Source organism: Cervus canadensis, chromosome 9 (genome assembly GCF_019320065.1).
Source record: "Cervus canadensis isolate Bull #8, Minnesota chromosome 9, ASM1932006v1, whole genome shotgun sequence".
Classification (NCBI taxonomy): domain Eukaryota; kingdom Metazoa; phylum Chordata; class Mammalia; order Artiodactyla; family Cervidae; genus Cervus; species Cervus canadensis.
In genome coordinates, this window is record NC_057394.1 from 10,518,656 (window position 1) to 10,538,860 (window position 20,205).

The 20,205-nt window shown below is 36.2% G+C and overlaps 1 protein-coding gene across 1 annotated transcript in view; it reads right to left on the bottom strand.

The window, feature by feature from the left end:
• The window catches only part of TM9SF2 (transmembrane 9 superfamily member 2), a 51,452-nt gene that overhangs the window by 23,565 nt on the left and 7,682 nt on the right, over positions 1-20,205 (bottom strand). The window contains exons 2-6 of the mRNA XM_043477753.1: positions 11,268-11,335; positions 9,475-9,568; positions 6,403-6,530; positions 1,583-1,712; positions 154-278 (exon numbers count right to left, since the gene is read on the bottom strand). Of these exons, the coding sequence (XP_043333688.1) occupies positions 154-278; positions 1,583-1,712; positions 6,403-6,530; positions 9,475-9,568; positions 11,268-11,335 (545 nt within the window). The remainder of the gene's footprint in view (positions 1-153; positions 279-1,582; positions 1,713-6,402; positions 6,531-9,474; positions 9,569-11,267; positions 11,336-20,205) is intronic.

Sequence of the window (20,205 nt, forward strand, 5' to 3'; positions counted from 1 at the left end):
AAATCATATTAAAGGGAGTTTTAGTAAAAACAATTAAAATATCAAATTATATGTCAGAACACTGATTAAAAGTTAACTGGGCCCCAAATATTTATTCCTTGGGTCTAAACTTTGCTTACAGTTAATTTTTTTTTAAATCTATTTTATGGTTACCTTTTTGGTTCAAGTTTAGCAGCCACTAATCTTGCTCCCATGGATCCAGTCTCAACAACATGGTAATATATTTTGATGTCAACATGGTTGAAGATGTAAAACGTATCTCTTTCATGGAATTCTGACTGTGGAACAGAACTTAGTGTTAGAACACTGGCTATGAAAGAATCAAAACATAAAATTTTATAATGAGCCACAGCATGTAGGAAAATTTGAACCTAGACAGAATTTTCATCTTTTCCATAAAAATGAGTAAGTTTTAAGCTTAAACTCCCCTCCCTTTTTTAAAAAAACTGAAGTACAGTTTAACTAAAGCACAATGTTGTACTAGCTTCTGGTATGCAGCAGTGATTCAGTCATATATACATGTATATCCCTTCCCATTATAGTGTACCACAAAATACTGAATACAGTTCCCTATGCTGTACAGTAAGACCTTGTTGTTTACCTAGTAGTTTGTATCAAATAATCCAAAATTTCTAATTTATCCTCCTCCCCTCTTCCCCTTTGGTAACCATAAGTTTTTGTTTTCTGTGTCTGTGAATCTGTTTGTGCTTTGTAAATAAGTTCATTTGTATCATTGTTTAAGATTCCACATATAAGTGATATCATATATTTGTCTTTTCTGTCTTACTTTACTTACTATGATAATCTCTAGGTCCATGCTGCAAATGGCACTATTTCATTCCTTTTCATGGCTGAGTATTATAATATCTCATTATGTGTGTGTGTGTGTGTGTCTGATTATCATTGAGGTTGATATTCAGGTTATATTCATTAAGAGATTAAACCAGGTTGACCTCATTATACAAAATTTGATATATATTCTCCAATAATTTTGACTACTTTCTCAATTAATGCCTTCACTTATTTTGTTGTTTTAATCATAAAAGAATGGCCTCAAAGATTGATACCTTTTTAAAAAGGTACAATACCCAAACTTTTGCAAAATAATATTCTATAGACTTAACTTTGCAATACAAATTTCATGGACTTACAATGAGGTCTTTCTGGCAGTCCAATAAGAACATTTTTTTAATAGAGTCAGAACATACAAAGTCCAAGCCCGTAGCATAGTATTTAGCGTGTAAGAGACAATGCCAGTAAATGTTGAACTGCATCTGAATTATTTAGTTCCAGAGTTATAAACTGCAACTCAAGTATGGGAGTTCCCTGGCAGTCCAGTGGTTAGGACCTGGCACTTTCACTGTGGTGACCCAGGTTCAATCCTTGGTTGGGAACTAAGAAGCCACAAGCCTTGTGTCGCAGCACCCCCAACCCCCAAAAGACTGAGCAGCTAGTTGTCCTTCAGAACATGTGAACAGTACTCATTTGATGAAAACAACAATTTGTGTCTAGATAAGGACTGAATCCTTCTACCAAAAAGCTTATTTTTAAAAGTAGCTGAGTTAGTTTATCAGAAACTTACGTTAATAACACAGGCATCTTTCGCATGTCCTTTATCTGTAATGTAACAGCCAATAGGAAATCCAGGATTACAGAATCTCTGACCATCTTCAACATCATAACACCACGTTACAGGCATATTATCCACAATCCTGTGCACGGAAATGAAAGTCAACTTACAAACCACTAAACATGACTAGGAATTACTCATCAAATCTGTCACCACTCTGTAAAATTTAAATGTCTAGAAATGCCTTAAGGTGTCAAAACGACACACACAGATTACATAGAATGTGGTATTTCATAAGTGATAGTTTTACGCCAATATATGAAACATTATAGTGAGAAAAAAATCTATATAGCTTTTTTGAAAGGGAGCTTTAAAAGTTAATTTACTGCAATCACTGACTTAACAATGTCATTATCTAGATACCTAAGTATAATTTGTCTTCAGTAGAACACTCAAAAGCTCTAAATAGGTATGAAACAGTATGTTTAGTTTCTTGGGAGCAGCTTATGGAACAGTATAGAAAGAAATCTTTTATTAGTTAGGTAGTTCAATAAAAAAAGACTTCCCTGGTGGCTCAGATGGTAAAGCATCTGCCTACAATGCGGGAGAGACCCAGGTTCGATCCCTGGGTTGGGAAGATCCTTTGGAGAAGGAAATGGCAACCCACTCCAGTACTCTTGCCTGGAAAATCCCATGGACGGAGGAGTGTGGTAGGCTACAGTCAATGGGGTCGCAAAGAGTCGAACATGACTGAGTGACTTCAATAAAAAAGGAGAAGAATATAATTGCAAGATATGGGGAAATATTCAACTTAAGGGTCAGGTGAAGAAGTGAAAATTATAGTATCTATTAAAACTGTGTAAATCCAACTTATGTCTAAATGAAAGGCTGCTATAAAGCTAAAGAAATAAATCTTTCAAGTTCTATAGTGAAAAGAAACTTTTTTAAGAATAAAATTCTGTAGTACTGTATAACCACATTAAAGTCTGAGCATGGTGTTCCCAATGCCCAGAACACACCACAGGATACAAATAAAAATAATTACTAAAAATATACTAGCTCTATTACAATCATAAGACAACACTCCAGGGCATGTTTTATTTGTTAATTAACATATGCCTTAGGAAGTAAAATTATGATTCTATATTCACTCAAGGTATACATTCATGACCTAATAAAACACATCTCGTCACATTTAAATGCTATTTAATAGTACCCAATGTACTAAATTTAACAATCACCTATACTATTAAGTTGCTTATTATTATAACCAGCAGGCTAGCAGTTCCCATGAAAAGACTATAAAATATTAGACGCACGAAAACTATGTTTTATAATATAAATAATTCAAATTTTCAGGAGGCCTCAAGAATCAGTTAATTGCTTCAATTTTTTAGACAATGAAGTTCAATCAATGAATATATACTTGTAATATATCAATTGTAATATCTTTATGCTATCATATCAGAGAAAGTACTGTATAAAATTATAGTGCTAGTTAGAAAATGAGAAACTAAGGTGAATATCCTAAATTTACCATTTATATAATGCTTTGATATAATCTTTTACTGGTTGGAAACAAACAAAAAAAAAACACCCCAAAATCCCTGGATATAAATGTATAAGTTTCAAAGAATGTAATTTTCAATTACTGCCTTTTTAAGTTAGAAAGTTGTAGCTACTGAAATTTGTAACACCAAAAATATTAAAAATACTATTTTCAACTAGTGAAAAAGAATATGTAAGACAACTCAGAAAATTAAAGCTCGAATAACTGGCCCCAATTTTTCATTATTAAGGGATGCCTTCTATTATTCTCTACCTTTACAGGCTCCATCTGAAACACTTCTATCAGTCAAGCTTCATTTATTAATAACTGCTTTTCCCAATAAATTAATGCCTAGAGTTTCCTTTTTTAAAAACTTCTAGAGCTTCTGACCAAAATGAAATAAGCCATGTTGCCACAATACACCCAAAAAATTGCAGCAAAAAGCAAAGAAACCTGGCATTTAGGTTACTTCTGTGGCTTCCCTGGTGACTTAGATGGTAAAGAATCTGCCTGCGATGCAGGAGACCCACGTTCAACCCCTGGGTCAGGAAGATCCCCTGGAGAGAGCAATGGCTACCCACTCTAATGTTCCTCTTTGCCAGCCAACTGAGATCCAGGATTGCTACTCTCTAGACTAAAATATCTTCAAAGACCCCTTTCTGTCCAATAAGCCAGAGCCTGGCGATTCTATGATACTAAAAAAAAATGTAAGTACTTTGATAACTAAACAAATTATGCTTTTATAAATAAAATATCACAAAGACCCAAGTCTTTGGCAAAACTTAGGGAAAAAGCATAATCACAGGCCATGAAGAGAACAGGGATTCAAGTGTCTATTGCTGGTATCAAAATATTTATTGTTCAGTCTCAAGAATCAAGAAGTAGCTTAGGCTACTGACAGAGCAAGCCAAGAAACCCTCAAATTATGTTCTAAAAGCCCAAATAAGAATTAAAAGTATTCATCAATTTAGATATGAATATTAACTACTGTTAATTAACTGTTCTCTATAACAAGAATAATGACTTGGTGCACTAACAAATAATCAGGCATTTTAATTATTCAAAAGGTAGCACGGTTAAAATATTACAGAGGAAGAACTACGGATCAGTCATATGATGGAATACTACACGATTACAAAAAGAATGAGGTAGACATAGATCTACAGACATGCTTTACATGGAAAATTGCCTGTATTTTCTTAAAATGACCAATTTGCAAAATTGTGTACAATACTGTGTACAGTATTTCAGCTGTTATTTTAAAAGGCACACACTCTTTTATACACCTACATATGCACAGACATCTGGAGACACACATGAGGAATGAACAGTGCTGCCCCCGGGGAGCGGGACAAAAGCAGCTGCGAGCAGTAGTGAGCACTCAATCGCCCACCTTTCCTATTTCTAAAGGGTCGTGCCATTTCATCTCTGTCAACTGTTACCTGTGCTTAAAATCAAATCACACAGTAAAAAACTCTGAAGGACAGAAATATACTCAACTAATGGTTCACATGAATTCATCAATATGAATCAGTATTTTCCAAATGTGTAATGAACTGATTTGAGGACTAAGCCCCATTGCGTAGATTTACCAGACTGTATATCTGTGACATGGCTTAGAATTTTTTGTTAACGGCTTCAGACTTGAAATCATAAACTTTTCTGACTCAACAACAAAAATCACTATTCACCAGTACTTCCCCAGTTTATTTTTTTTAAGAAGAATAGTTTAAGTTTGCAACTATTTTACATTATTTATTCTTGCTGTTAAGCATACTGAAATTAAAACAGTGTCTATGTTAATTGCATTATAAATAAGTTGAGAGTATTTCTAAGAACCTTATTATCAGGAAGCTATGAAGGAAGAGCTGCCTCTGTTATCTTTAGGAGCAAGACTCTAACAGTACTTTAAGAACTGAGGGCAAAGGAGAAAGCTAAAAAATCACCCATACGCCATTAAGAGTCATTCTTTCATTCATTCAACAAATGATCAGCTGTCAGAGAAAATGGAGGTGACAGGGGCAAATCTGAGCCTTAAATATGATTCTGCAGGCTGTAAAGAACACTTTGAAGCAAAAACACCAAGGGAAACTTTTGAGTAAGAAATGTATCCCAAGTTACATTAACTCAGCAATTAAGCAGTAATCTAACAGTAGCTTAGAAGAAAAATGCTCTTGGCTTACCAGAAACCAAAGAAATGAGGAGGAGATGGAGGGCACTTTCAAGTTGCTGTTTGTACTGAGGTTCAAGATGAGAAAGAAGCTGACATGGTGTAATGGGCGAGTTTCCTTCCTTCTAATGGAGCTCTGCTATGGGAAACTCATTTCTATGTGGTTCAGGTATAGTCTACCCAGGTCCGGCCAATCAGAGTGAATCCCCTAATCATAAACTAGCTGGGTTGCCCCTCTACAGGACTTCTTTGCTTTATTTGTATGGAGGGGATGATGGGGAGGAATGCGAGAGGGAATGAGAGGTACCAACTATCCTACTGAATCACGGAATCGGGTCATGTCCAAACTGAGATCAATGAAGGAGGGCAAAGGGGTCAATCTGAGATAGCGACAGGACCAACGTTCAAGACAGTATCCTGTTCACCACTTCCAGCATCATATACTTTTTGGAAAAGGTAAAACATATGTAAACCATGTAGACCACAGAATACAGGCATTTGCTGAAAAATTATCTGGAAGAATAACAACTGGTTATCCTTGAAAAGCTGCATTTTTGAAACTCTTTTTTAATACTGTTTGAATACTGCATGGTAGGTAAATAGTACATGGGAAGGAAAAAAGTTTTAAATGCTTTTTTATTATGATGCAAACTGCTAAAACAGCTTGTTAATGTTACATCATGCTTATAAAATAAAAAAATTACACAAAATACAAGTATTTTTATTTGAAACAGATGCTATTTCTCAAAAATCAAATGAAAGTTAAAATTTTCCCCCCTATGGTCTTTTTCATGGTCCACAAGTATAAAATAATGGTATTTTTCTAGAAGTTTGATTCAGGTCCTTTTGCCAAGCATAAATACGCTCCTTTAAACTACACATGAATAAAAGAAGTGCTCTAGGTACCAGGTCTATGTGCCAAAACAAGTAGCAGGCAGCACAATAATCTAAGCACAGTCCAAAGACAACAGTTTAAGCTGTCAACCTTAGTAATCCTCTGGCAAATAAATGTGCTACATTTTATTTAGTCAATGAAGTAATTTACACATTCAATGAAACAGAAGCTTCTCCTGTGAAGGAAACAGCCCTAAATCCCAGACTTCCATGTCTTACCAGTGATGCTGATAGTTCAGTAGCATGCTTTTTTTCAAGAATTCTAACTTTTGTTTGTCTTCAGCTTTCTCTGTATGGTATGTTTTTGTACAAACAAGCTTACACGTCTCCTCCTTCTTAAATGTAAACTGTATTAAAAATAAAGTGGAAAGCAAATTAAAATACCCAGGTCCTTCACATCTATAACATAAGTAGAGTAAAAGCAAAACATTCTCATTAAATTAAGAGCATTAATATTGATAACAAACATAAGAGTTCCTCATAGCTCAATCACATTTAAATTTCAATCTGTTTCTCTAAAAACCTAAGTCATCAATATTTCTTTTGATAATAAGTTTTTATCTTTGGTAATTCCAACTTACCGATTTTTTAAATGTAAATGAATCCTTGGAGAGGAAAAAACCCACATGAAGAACAAAACAACACCTGTCTCTCCATAGTAATGTCTCCTACAGCTTTCAAGTAATAAACAGACAAGCTTTTTTGTCTATACATTCATTCAGTGGATATTTGTTAAGTGCCTCCTATGCACCAGGTGATGGGAGGTTCAGCAGTGAATAACAGACTGTGATGACACAAGAAAAAGCCAAATCTGGCTGTCGAGAATCACTATGAATGTGATTCTTTTTACTCACAACTGAAAAGACTGTCAATTTTCAAGATGTTTCAATTTTTTAAAACAAAGTTTAAAAACTAAGGAGTCCTCCAACTTTGGGATCGAGGACTTATTTGAGAGCATGAACACATACACACATATTATTCACAACATATTATATCATGTAGGCTTACTTTACCAGGGGCTACTTAGGTCTTAATTTTAAAAATCTATTTCTGAGTTTTTAGGACTCTGCTTTTGCTGCTTTTTTCACCGTCCCCGGGTAGTCACAGGGTTCACTCCCTTAACTTGCTTCAAGTCTTCTGTTCAAATGTCACATTATCAGGTGAGACTTTCTCTGGCCTATTTAAAACTGCAAATTCTCCATCCACCTTCTTCCTTGATTCATCTTCAACAGTTCTTTCATCAGCAACAGACATGCTATGTATTTCAGCAATTCATTTTGTTTCCTTCTCCCCATCAGAACACAATATCTACAAGGACAGAGATTTCTGTCTTGTTCACACCTACCACAGTGCCCAGCATGTGAAAGGCATCGGCAGTTGTGTTAACTGAGTGAATAAGAGTGGTTAGATGTGAGACTTTCTGATCCTATGATAGGGAGTTCCAGCTTCACCTAATGCACACAATGTCCTGCACTGTTTCTTCCTGACCTCAACAGAAGTCGTAGATAAAAGACGGCAAAGCAGTTTGAGGTTTGTTCTGTTGCCGGTTGTTACCATTGCTCTTACTACAGATCTAAAATAAGGCAAAATTCTTTGAAAATAAAAGATAAACAATCAACACTGAAAAATATGGCAATACATTTATGGTTGGCTTGGGGGTAAAATAGCTGATATTTTTAGTCTATGTTTCTGTTAACCTATGCCTTGATCTTAAGAAATGCCTGCTCTGTCTCTTTAAGAAAAAATTTGTTTTAGTACAAATCTTGATCCTAAAAAATTCTAGAAAACTCATAGAAAATGTTAGGTGCATATTCTTTCTCCATTTTAAAATGCTCCTTCTGTTCTATTTTACCTCAACTCCTAGGACAAAATTAAACCTGAAAAGCAATTAGGCCTAAAAGAAGGATTTTTTGCATAAGCAAGGCATAGTCTTTATATACAAAGAAATGAACCCTGAGTAGAATCCTACTAAAGAAGTAATTTGCCTTTAAAATCTGCACCAAAGGGAACAAAACTCCTCTGTGGATCTGAATATTCTACTGTTTACTGTCAAGAGACACCCGCTGCCCTTCAAGTTCACTGACGGTGTTACTTCCTGATGCTCTTCCCGCCTTCCATCATTTCCCAAGGTCAAGGCATATAAACAGAAAGATGGGGCTGAGAGACTAAGGAAGGATTTTCGGGCAGTTATACAATTTATATAAAACCACTCTCTGCTATAAAAAGAATGCGACAATTTCCAAAGTAATCTCAACATACCACAGCAGGGAAATGTTACACAGTTAGTACACTTGCCCTATTCACTATCGCTCATGTCCATATATTTTGAGTTCCTTCTCTCCCAGTGACTTCATCTCATCAGGCCTTCAAATCTGTCTGAAAATTTTTTAAATTTCTGGCATCTTTACAGTAGAAAATCTCAAAATATTTTAAGATGACAGTGCAGAACAGTATTTTAAAACATAAATACACACATTTAATTCTATTTATATGTGCTTGCAAAAATGGAAAATTTCAGGAAAGGTTAATAAGAAACTGTGATGTAGAACAGGGCAAAAGAGAGAAGAGAAACTTTTCATTTTATATTCTTTGTACCATTTAGCTTTGTATATGGTGATATATTATTATTATAAATGAGTTTAATTCTTCTAAAAGAGCTCCATTATTCTTTGTGCAGCAGGAGACCAGATATATATACAAAATGAACCAGGGACTGTGAATTCAGAATGATAACAGGCTTAAAAGATAATAGATTTAAAGGGCAGACTAATTCTGGATGATGAAGAACATATACTGAAAAAGAGTATCTTATATTGTCCTTACAGCTTGGTTTAACTGAAGTCCTAAAAATGCATCAAAGATGTACTTCAAATATACTTTCACTGGTCAAAATAGAACAGTTCGCTTCCGCACAAGCCAATGGGAAAGCTGCAGCAGTGCTCTAAGTGCGAACAGGGAAAATCTAGGGATACTGTTCCCAAAGAGGAGGAGGGGAGTACGGAGAATCGTGCCTGGAAGCAGGGTTCTGGATCCCTCTGCAATGTGAGCGAGGGGGTCTGAGCACTCATCACTGACAACACTGACTGCAGGCAAGTTCCTTAGGACAAACTTACTCATGACATATTGTGAAAGGGGAAGGATCTTTCTAAACTGTGACTTTAAGAAGTTATTTCTGGATGCAAAAGAGAAATGAATTCCTTCTTAGCTAAGTTACCACAGGCCTTTCTTTCTCTAAGGTGGGGAGGGGGAAAGATGCAACTAAATGACGTTTATATAACACTGTATACAAACCTTATATGGTGATGGTTCAATTCTTTCCCCAAATAATACCTGACCCAGATTTTCAGATGGCCGTTTTCCTTCTGATGCTTGGCAAAAATCAAATCTGCAGACAAGAATATTTAAGGTTTTAAGCAAAAAAGGAAGCAATGAGATACCAAACCCCTAGCCAATCTAGAGGACAGATTAGGTACTATCACTCCAGCAGCTCTAGCAGATGAATAAGAAATATATTCCTACTCCAAGTTCCATGTACCACATCTCCTCAAAACAAAACAAAACTCAGAAAATTATGCTTTATAACACTTCTATTTTCAAATACTTTTATTAAGATATAAATTACAGAATTTTAAAAATGGACACAGTATAATTTATTATTATTCATTCCAATGATAAAATTATTTACATCCTATTCTTCAGGGGAATTCTGCATAACTTATCTCCCTTTGTTATCTTTCTAATCCAGATATTCACTTAATGACCTTTCAAGAGTGTCAAATTTACATTTACATGTGTCAAATTTATCTGTCTCATCCTGATATGACAGCCAACATGAAAAGCATGGCCAGACAGACCCTCTGAGAAAACAGTCGTGCAGAAGCCATGACCAGTCAGCTACAAGCTTTTCTCTATAACTTCCTGATATTACTAATCAGATCTGTTTGAACACTACAGCCAAATTTCAGTCCTGCTATAGAACATTAAAGGGCAGTACTGTGTTCACTACGGTTGAGACCAGCACAATGACTACAGACTAGTTAGAGCCGTAAGAGGAAGATGAATCTTGAGTGATAAAAACTAGAGCTAGAAGTCCCCTAATGAAGATTTTCCATCTACTGGATGTAAGAGATCCACTGAGTTTTCCCAAGAATATTCACAAAGATTTAAGGACAGGGACTTGTTTACTTAACAAAAACTAGAAAAAAGTCTCCAACAGTTACATAAATTATGGTCTATTCGCTCATGAACTCTGTATCCTCCTCTTATACATGTTTAAGAATACGGATTCTCATAGGATCGTCTTAAATTTTTTGTGTATTTTTCTACAGTAAACTTTTTCAAAACTTAGATAATACATAAATTTAGAACCCAACGAAAATTTAGAAACTGTATTTTACACCCAATATGGTATATACAGTGCTCAAATTTAAAAAAGTATATTTATGCAGAATTTTTTATAATATCAAAAATGGAAATAATGAAATGTTCATAAAGAATTAATGAAACAAAGCATAAATAGATGCCACATGATCTCTAAAAAGGGATAATAAACAGCTACTAAAAAGACTTAGGCAGCTGTGTATTAACATAGAAAAGTTGTCCACAAAAGATTCAGTGAGAAAAACAAGCTGCAAATAAAATACATAAACCTACTTTATTTAAAACAAAAATGTGGTTAGATACATTAGAATATGCAGAGAAAAAAATGCAGGGGGCAGACAACAAAGCAGTTTTTTCTGGGGACTGATTATGTGGGACACAAGGATTTTGTTTAAAACTATGTGGGTTTTTTAATAATCAAAAAAATTAAAGAAAACAAAATGGCTATTTGTCCAATCAGGTAAAAAAGGAAATCCATGGTCCATAGTTTTAGTTGCTGTTGCAAAGTAACACCAAGAGATTACATCCATGTTTTAAACCTACCTTAGAAATAAAGAATACCCCCTTTAAAAATGTTTTCAGGCCCTGTACATTTTTAAAATGTGTGTGAACTTACCAGTAACTGTGGAGAAAGTAAAGTTCTAAATGCACAAAATCCTGATGAATCACAAAATTTCGTATGAAAACCAAGCCCAGAAACTTACGCTGTATATTCATAAGGAAGAACAGATTCCACAGAGTCAAGCCTGTTCACGAACAATTCTATTTCAGCCTGAAAATGAGAAAATAATAAGAATATAAGCAACTGGAGACCAAAACTTAGGTCATGCCTAGAACTGAAAAGGAATTTGACTTTTGAAACGTGAAATTTTATGATATCCAACTCACTTTAAATAAAGAGTTCTCTTATAAATCCATGCACTGAGTAGATTTATATGCATTTAAATTACAACAAAATAATTCTGAGCGCCGAAGAACTGATGCTTTTGAACTGTGGTGTTGGAGAAGACTCTTGAGAGCCCCTTGGACTGTAAGGGGATCAAACCAGTCAATCCTAAAGAAAATCAGTCCTGAATATTCATTGGACGGATTGATGCTGAAGCTCCAATACTTTGGCCACCTGATGCGAAGCACTGCCTTACTGGAAAAGACCCTGATGCTGGGAAAGACTGAAGGTAGGAGAAGGGGACGACAGAGGATGAGACGGCTGGATGGCATCACCGACTCGATGGACATGAGTTTGAGTAAAACTCCGGGACAGGGAGGCCTGGTGTGCTGCGATTCATGGGGTCGCAAAGAGTCGGACACGACTGAGTGACTGAACTGAACTGAAGAAATATTTTGAAAATAAACTTGACAAGACTTTGATTGTTGTGTGTGCGTGTGTGTGTGTCAGAGAGAGAGTAAAGGTAAGAGTTTAAAGATGTCTTGAGTTTAAAGACGAGAGACGAATTACTTGTCCAAGTTTCTGATCTGGACAAGTCAAAGAAAAAAGGACACCAGAAGAGGATTAGGTTTGGGGGAAGAGATCATGAGTTTGCCTTTAGATATGTTTTGTTTGAAGTGCCTTCGAGATATCTAAGTGTAGGAGGATAAACAGTCATGGCATTTATTTTTAAAAATCTGGAGATATGAATTTGAGACACATTTGTAACTAAGCTGAGATACTAGTAAACTTGGGTCAAAAAATTGCAAAAGCTATATATAACACCTGTGGCTCTTTGAAATGTGAAGTGGTTACAGCCTTTTGAAAAGCAAAATATTAATACATAAAATCTTCCACCCACCAATCCTACTTAGGAGAACTTACCCCCTAGAAATAAAATCATCCATGCCCAAGAGACCATATATCAGAATGTGTATTGCAGACTTGTCCACTAAAAAACTAGAAACATATCAGAGTATGCCTATTGATAAAAAATTAGCTATTAAACATCATCGGACTATTAAAGAAATAAAAAGAAATGCCAGGTAGGTAAGAAATTTACAGAACAACTGTCCTAGAAATACAATCTCATGCTCTTAAGCAGACAGCAGACGGACAACAACAACATGGTTTAGCTTTGGAGGACAGCTTTGATCAATTTGAGAATGCTAACTACAAAGGTAATAACAGAGAAGAAATTTATGAAGACCAAATCAAGTTCAACAACAGGGCAGAGAGAGCAAAGCTGAATGAACTTCCTAGGAAGCCTGGGCTAACTTAAAGCCATGCCTGCCTACTGAAGCTCCCCAAAATTCTCCAAGGCATATCTGAAGTTCCCTAGAACCCCATGAACCCTTCTCCCAATAGTGGCTCACTGCTACTCAAGACAGAATTCTTTAGTTGAAAATGTCAGTAAGTAATCTGTGCCCTGAAGTACTTTGGGTGCTAATCAAAAACAAACAAACAGGAGCTGTCTACCTGTACTTCATAGGGTCCGATCACCATGGCGGCCTCTGAACTCTGACCATAACGCTCCCTGCAAGTGCATGAAGCCACATCTCCCACTCTGACTCAGTCACTAGTCACTAGTCAGCAGTCGTCTACACCTGTCAGAACCTCAAAGGTGAGACAAGATGTTCAGTGTGCAAAAGCTAACAGTACTCTATCACTGGAAAAACACCAGAACGGTGGGCAAGAGCAGACCTCTGGGGTCTCTTTGCCTGGGTTCAAGTTCCAGGCTCCACTATTTATCCTTGGTTAAATTATTTAACATCTCAGTTTCCTCATGGGTGCTTCAGTTTCTTTATCTTCCAAGTGGGGATAATAGTTATTTATCTCAGAGAGGTATAAGGATTAAATGAGTTAACATTTATAAAGTACATCAAACAGTGCCTAATACATGAAGTGCCATGAATCTGTTATATTAAAAAAACTAAATAAATGTAATGATACTCAGAATAGGGAATGACCAATCTACACTGCTCACCCACTAAAACGCTCTTCCAGTATTCATGATCAACGACGGAAGACATCGGCCTCCGTACACGGTACTGAAACAGCAGCACATAACCCCCTAAAACCATACTCAAATAAAATGACAACTCAATGGCAACACTGTCTCAAACACAAAAAGTTTAACTGTCTCCTTGTATAAAATTCTCAAGAATGTACCACTGCTCATTTTGGCTAAGAAGACAATTAGGGCATGATATTTAACCTTAGAGATTGTTTGAGTAATTATCACAAATATTTGTAACTGTTTTGAAGGCAAAATTCCCAGGTGACAGCCTACTCTGCCAAAATAATTTTCACTAATTATAAGGAGGTCAACACTGCTATGAAGATACACCAGAATCCAAGCACTATACTTAATATATTATCTTATGAAAAACAAAAGCTCCTGAAAAGTTAATCCAGTTCACATCTTTACATTTCTTTCCAGGAAGGAATGTAGCTACTATACTCTACACAACTATTTTTGTTTGTTTCTTTTTTTTTTGTTTTTTTTGTTTTTTTCTACACAACTATTTTTTAATATTTATTTTTATTTATTTGTTTGTACTGGTTCTTCATTGTGGTATGTGGGACCCAAGTCCCTGGCCAGGGACTGAACCCGGGCCCCCGGCATCGGGAATGCGGCGTCTTTGCCACTCAACCACCAGGGAAGTCCCTCTACACAACTTTTTATATTTTGAGTCTCAAAATCCACAGAGCCACATTTTCACCACAGAAGCTAGCTTCCTTGTGCTATGATTAAGTACACTCCTTACTCTCGACCTTGTTCACTACAAAGTGATTAAAAACACAGACTCTGAAGCCAGGCTGCCTGGGTTTAAATCCTGACTCTTGACATTTACTAGCTGTGTGATCCTGGACAAGTCGTTTCACTTCCCAGGGCCCTGGTTTTTTCATTTGTAGAATGGAGGTAATAATAATCTCTGCTGCAAGTGGTTTCTGAGAAGATTCAAAAACAGAGCCTGTCACAGAGTACTATGTAAGTATTATTATGCAGCAATGTCCAAGAGACTTTAAGCAATGAAGAAAACAGCCTTATCCGCACTGTCAAATTCAGTAGCTACCAGTCACACGAGACCATCGGTTACTTGAAATGTGGTCAGTGCAGCTGAAGATCTGAATTTAAATTTGTATTTAATTTTACATTTAAGAGGTTACAGGAGACTAATGGCTTCTATACAGGACAGCATAGTAATGGGAAAAAAAAATAAAATGTTGCTTAGTACCCTTTATATAGCCTTTTCAAACACTTCATATTTTACTTCAGTCATTACAAACTTTTCTTTACCTGGAAAAATAACTCAAATGTTAGTCTATCCCAGAGGTTGGCAAATCTTTTCCCCCAAAGAGCCAGAGAGTAAATATTTTAGTCTTCTCTGGACAAACAGTCTCTGCGATCGTAGTGCTAAAGCAGCCACAAACATTACGGAAGCGAATTAGCCTGGCTGCAGTCCAGTAAAACTATTCACGGGCACCGAAATGTGATTTTCATGTAATTTTCACTCATCTCTAAATGATACTCTTTTTAAAAATTTTTTCTAATCGCTTGAAAATGTAAAAAGTCCATTCTTAGATCAGGACCCTACAAAACAGACAGCACGCTGGACAGGACTCCTGAAGTTCATCTCGGAGCTCTGTCTGCTAGGTAGTTCTCAACGTTCTCTCAATTCCCACCTTTGGAAACCCAAAACAGGGCAAACGGTTCAGAGATCTGAGGCCATTAAAAAAAAATGAGGACACTGTTGAAGAGCATATAAATTTAGAGGAAAAGTTTCTTCCATTTCACCTAATGGATGAAGCAAGATATTTTCCTAGTCTGTGGTGTACTCTCTGAAGTTTCATGGTACATCTCTTGGCTGTAGGATTGCAAGACTGAAGGAAAACCCTATTCTCATTTTCTGACTTCTCTCATCTCTCCTTTGAATCTTAATCTTTCAAAACGGAAAGGTCTTAATCTTCTGAATTTCCTATCTCCTTGATCATGCTAGCTGCTTTTCACAGGACCTTGCCCTACTCTCTTATCTTTCTTGAAAGGTGTACCATTGAGAATTACAGGCAGAATTCAAGATACAGACATCAAAGTTTCACATATGTATAGGATGACATTGTTAATTTTCATTAGCCTTTCTGGCCAAAAGCATAAATTCTTCAATGACACTCTTCATCTCTTTTTTATGTTTTATAACTGATAATTTAGATCTCATCACCTCAAAGATATACTTTTTAACTCTTTTCCTTCAAATATACTTTCTTATCTTACCCATGACCAAATTTACTACTCTTTGTTTCACATAACTTTAAGAGAGCTTCTGGAAGCATATTCCCAGTGGCTTTTTATTACTACAAGAGCTTAATATTACTAGTAAATTAAAACATTTCACATCTTTCTTTTTGCTAAATTTAATATCCAAATTAGCCTCAGATACTTCTGGAAGTGTGTCTCCACTTTTACCATTCCCCATGGTTTATTCTCCAAGCCAGGCTTCAACAATACATGAACCGTGAACTTCCAGATAGTCAAGCCGGATTTAGAAAAGGCAGAGGAACCAGAGATCAAATTGCCAACACCCGTTGGATCAACGAAAAAGCAAGAGAGTTCCAGAAAAACATCTATTTCTGCTTTACTGACTATGCCAAAGCCTTTGACCATGTGGGTCACATCAAACTGTGGAAAATTATTAAAGAGATGGGAATACCAGACCACCTGATCTGCCTCTTGAGAAATATGTAGGTCAGGAAGCAACAGTTAGAACTGGACATGGAACAACAGACTGGTTCCAAATCGAGAAAGGAGTAAGTCAAGGTTGTATGTTGTCACTCTGCTTATTTAACTCATATGCAGAGTACATCAAGAGAAATGCTGAGCTGGATGAAGCACACGCTGGAATCAAGATTGCCAAGAGAAATGTCAATAATCTCAGATATGCAGATGACACCACCCTTATAGCAGAAAGCGAAGAAGAACTAGAGTCTCTTGATGAAAGTGAAAGAAGAGAGTGAAAAAGTTGGCTTAAAACTCAACATTCAGAAAACTAAGATCATGGCATCTGGTCCCATCACTTCATGGCTAGATGGGTAAACAGTGGAAACAGTGACAGACTTTTTTCTCTTGGGCTCCAAAAGCATTGCAGATGGTGATTGCAGCCATGAAATTAAGACGCTTACTCCTTGGAAGGAAAGTTATGACCAACCTAGACAGCATATTAAAAAGCAGAGACATTACTTTGCCAACAAAGGTCCGTTTAGTCAAAGCTATGGTTTTTCCAGTAGTCCCGTACGGATGTGAGAGTTGGATTATAAAGAAAGCTGAGTGCTGAAGAATCGATGTTGGAGAAGTGTTGGAGAAGACTCTTGTGAGTCCCTTGGACTGCAAGAAGATCCAACCAGTCTATCCTAAAGGAAATCAGTCCTGAATATTCATTGGAAGGACTGATGCTGAAGCTCAAAATCCAATACTTTGGCCACCTGATGTGAAGAACTGACTCATTTGAAAAGACTGATACTGGGAAAGATCGAAGGCAGGAGGAGAAGGGGATGACAGAGGATGAGATGGTTGGATGGCATTACCGATTCAATGGACATGAGTTTGAGTAAGCTGGATGAACAGGGAGGCCTGGCGTGCTGCAGTCCATGGGTTGCAAAGAATCGGACACAACTGAGCTGAACTGAACTGAACTGATGGTTTACTCCCTACTTCACTCGCCTTTAGGAAACCCACAACACTTTAAATTCCAGTTTAACCTTTTAAAAAAACTATCTTGTCACAAATTTAGAAATAAAATTCACTGGCTTCCTCTACTTTAAGTCTCTGAATCAAACTCTAGAAGTCAGGAAAATTTCTCTTCTAGACATCCTGCCAGTCTTGTGATTATAAAACTTAGCATCATTTAAACTGATTATTACCACACTTACTGCATTTCAGGCTAGAGTCCAAAGACTCACACACTCTCCCTTGCTATTTTCTTAGTTGTACATTACTAGTTTTTATCCATCTAACATTTGGCATTTTGTCTAGTATCAACATCCCATTAAATGTACCTATCAATTTTTCCTGATCTGTTAAAGTAGCTTTGAATTCTACTCCTAATAACAAAAATGTTAACATCACCTAAGAAACATATTTCATTCTTGGTTTGTGATTTATAAGGATGTCTACAATTTGTGGAGGGCTGTCCACACAATTTTCCAAAACAGCAAAAAAAAAAAAAAAAAAAATCCTTCCCACAAATCTTTCACCTAAAAACAAAAATTAACACACGACATACAAACAGAGAACAAGACTTCAGTTTGGGAGGGAGAATAGGGCTAGAGTTCTGGGCTCGTTTCCAATCCTCGGTCTACCGTTAACAAACACGTGCTTACGGGCCAGTAATTTTGAACGTGAAGAATGAATGATGTAATAACAAAAAAGAAAACAATACAGGTTCATAGTTGTCACACAATAACTAGTAAGTTAAATGTCTAACTGGGGGTTCTGGTGGCTCAGCGGCAAAGAACTAGCTTGCCAATTCAAGAGACAGGGGTTCAATCCCTGGGTGAGGAAGATCCCCTGGAGAAGGGAATGGCAACCCACTCCAGTATTCTTGCCTGGGAAATCCCATGGACAGTAGGCTAGAGTCCACGGGGTCACAAAAGAGTTGGACACGACTTAATGACTAAACTATAACAATAAATGCTTAACTATAAGCTAAAGATAGCTATTATTATCTATTATTTAAGAGAAACTGGACCTTCTTCAATTTGAATACCTATCAGTGTAAGGATAACCTTGAGGGTTTCTGGGAGAGGCTGTCCCATCTCCCTCTCATTAAAGGATACTAAGGACAGTGGCTTCTCATTTACTGTTTATGCCTATTCATTACTCCCTTCTTGGCTATTAGTCTAGGGAAGGGGAAGGTAATAATTATCAAGCACAACTCTCATAATAACCTTATGACCTAGGGATTACTTGTTCTACTTTAATACAAAGAAAAAGGTTCAAAAACTGGACTGCCGAAAAGCAAGTAAACTGAACTGCTGCTACCACTTTTAATTTCTGCTGCTCTCAGTCCTCCACTTTTCTCCTTCTGACACTTTTCCACAATTACTTTTTTTTTTCCCCACAATTACTTTTATAGGAAAGTTGGTCCATCATAGATATCACCACTAAATTATGGACCCTTCCCTGTCATCTGGTAAACTAATCAAAACACACCTTGGATATTCAGTTCATCTTGGCTATTTCTGCCACAGTTTCATTCATTCTCCCTTTTTTAAGTTGTGAGATTTTGAAAATTTAAGACATCTCATTTACAACATACTAAGGGGACTTCCCTTGTAGTCCGGTGGTTAAGACCATGGCAGGGGGTGAAAGTTCAATCCCTGGTGGAGGAATTAAGATCCCACATGCTCTGGGCATGACAAAAGAATTTTTTTTAATTTAAAAAATCAAAAAATAAAGCATGATAAGAACTGTAAATTAAAATTAATGAGACCTTTTCACACAGAATATAGCAACTTACAATATATTTGTAAATATGCTACATTTATAACATTCTATTTTAAATATTGACTGCTACAATCAAAAAGAATCTCAAAAGTATTATAAGTATCATAAAAATAGTATTACTAGATCTTCATAATACGACAGTAGGATAAATGTTAAAAATCGCAAGAAAGGAGAAAGGAAGTTAAGACTGCTAGTGAGCGTACATGGTTTCATGAAGGGCAAAAGTACACTACAGACATGACATTTGTCTCTAAAAAATGTTAAGTGCACACACAGATACAACAAATAGAAGAAAATTTAAACAGACACTGGTTCTAGCGGGCTAAGCAGTGGATATACTGATCATTATTCTTTCAGCTCTTGAATTCTGAAAATTGCTGCAGTTAAAAGTTGGAAAAAGAAAAGGCTTTAAAGAGTGGACTTCAGTCATATTATCAAGTGACAGAAGCCAAATGAAAGCAATACGAAATAAAGACGAAAGAGTAAAATTTAGTGTGGAAACATGTCAGAAGCAGGAAAGATGACTTCAAAAGAAGTAATAAATAGGGGGAAATACTAAAATTTGCAATGTATGTGAAAACCGAAGAATACTTAAAACGACAAATCCTGAAAAACCATGAGAAATTCATTCACTCAACACATTTATTCAAAGCCCATAATGTCCTGTATTAGACACTGTGAATGCTATAATAATATAAAACACATAAATGCTTTGCCTTTTAAAGAATTTATAATCCAGGTGAGGAAGAGAGGGCATTCATTGAAGGAAGTAAAAGAAAAAAGTGACAAAGCTGTTTATGTGTTCTGGGGGTAGCTACTAGGAGTTAGTTTTCTAAATCTATGGGATCTAGTTTGTTTTTTTATTAAAATGGAAATTGCTATAAGAGAGCAGTACTTGATTAACTTTAAGGTCATTTTCCATTCTAAACATCTTTATTTTGCATCCATACGTTAATTAAGTGCATCTCCATCTGGAAATTTGCCTTAGAGACCGTCAACTCCAAAATCTGACATGACTCTGAAGAGTCTTAAGGTTACTTTCAACATCCCCACTTTCAGACTGTCTCAAGATGAGTTCTTATGAGCATGAAAAGTTGTGACAACGTAAGAAAGGTACAGGGTAATCCTAGGCGAGACTGTAAATCCTAAAGCAAGACATAGACAAAACAAGACCGATTAAAACATCACCCTAAGAAATCTTTTATGAAAATAT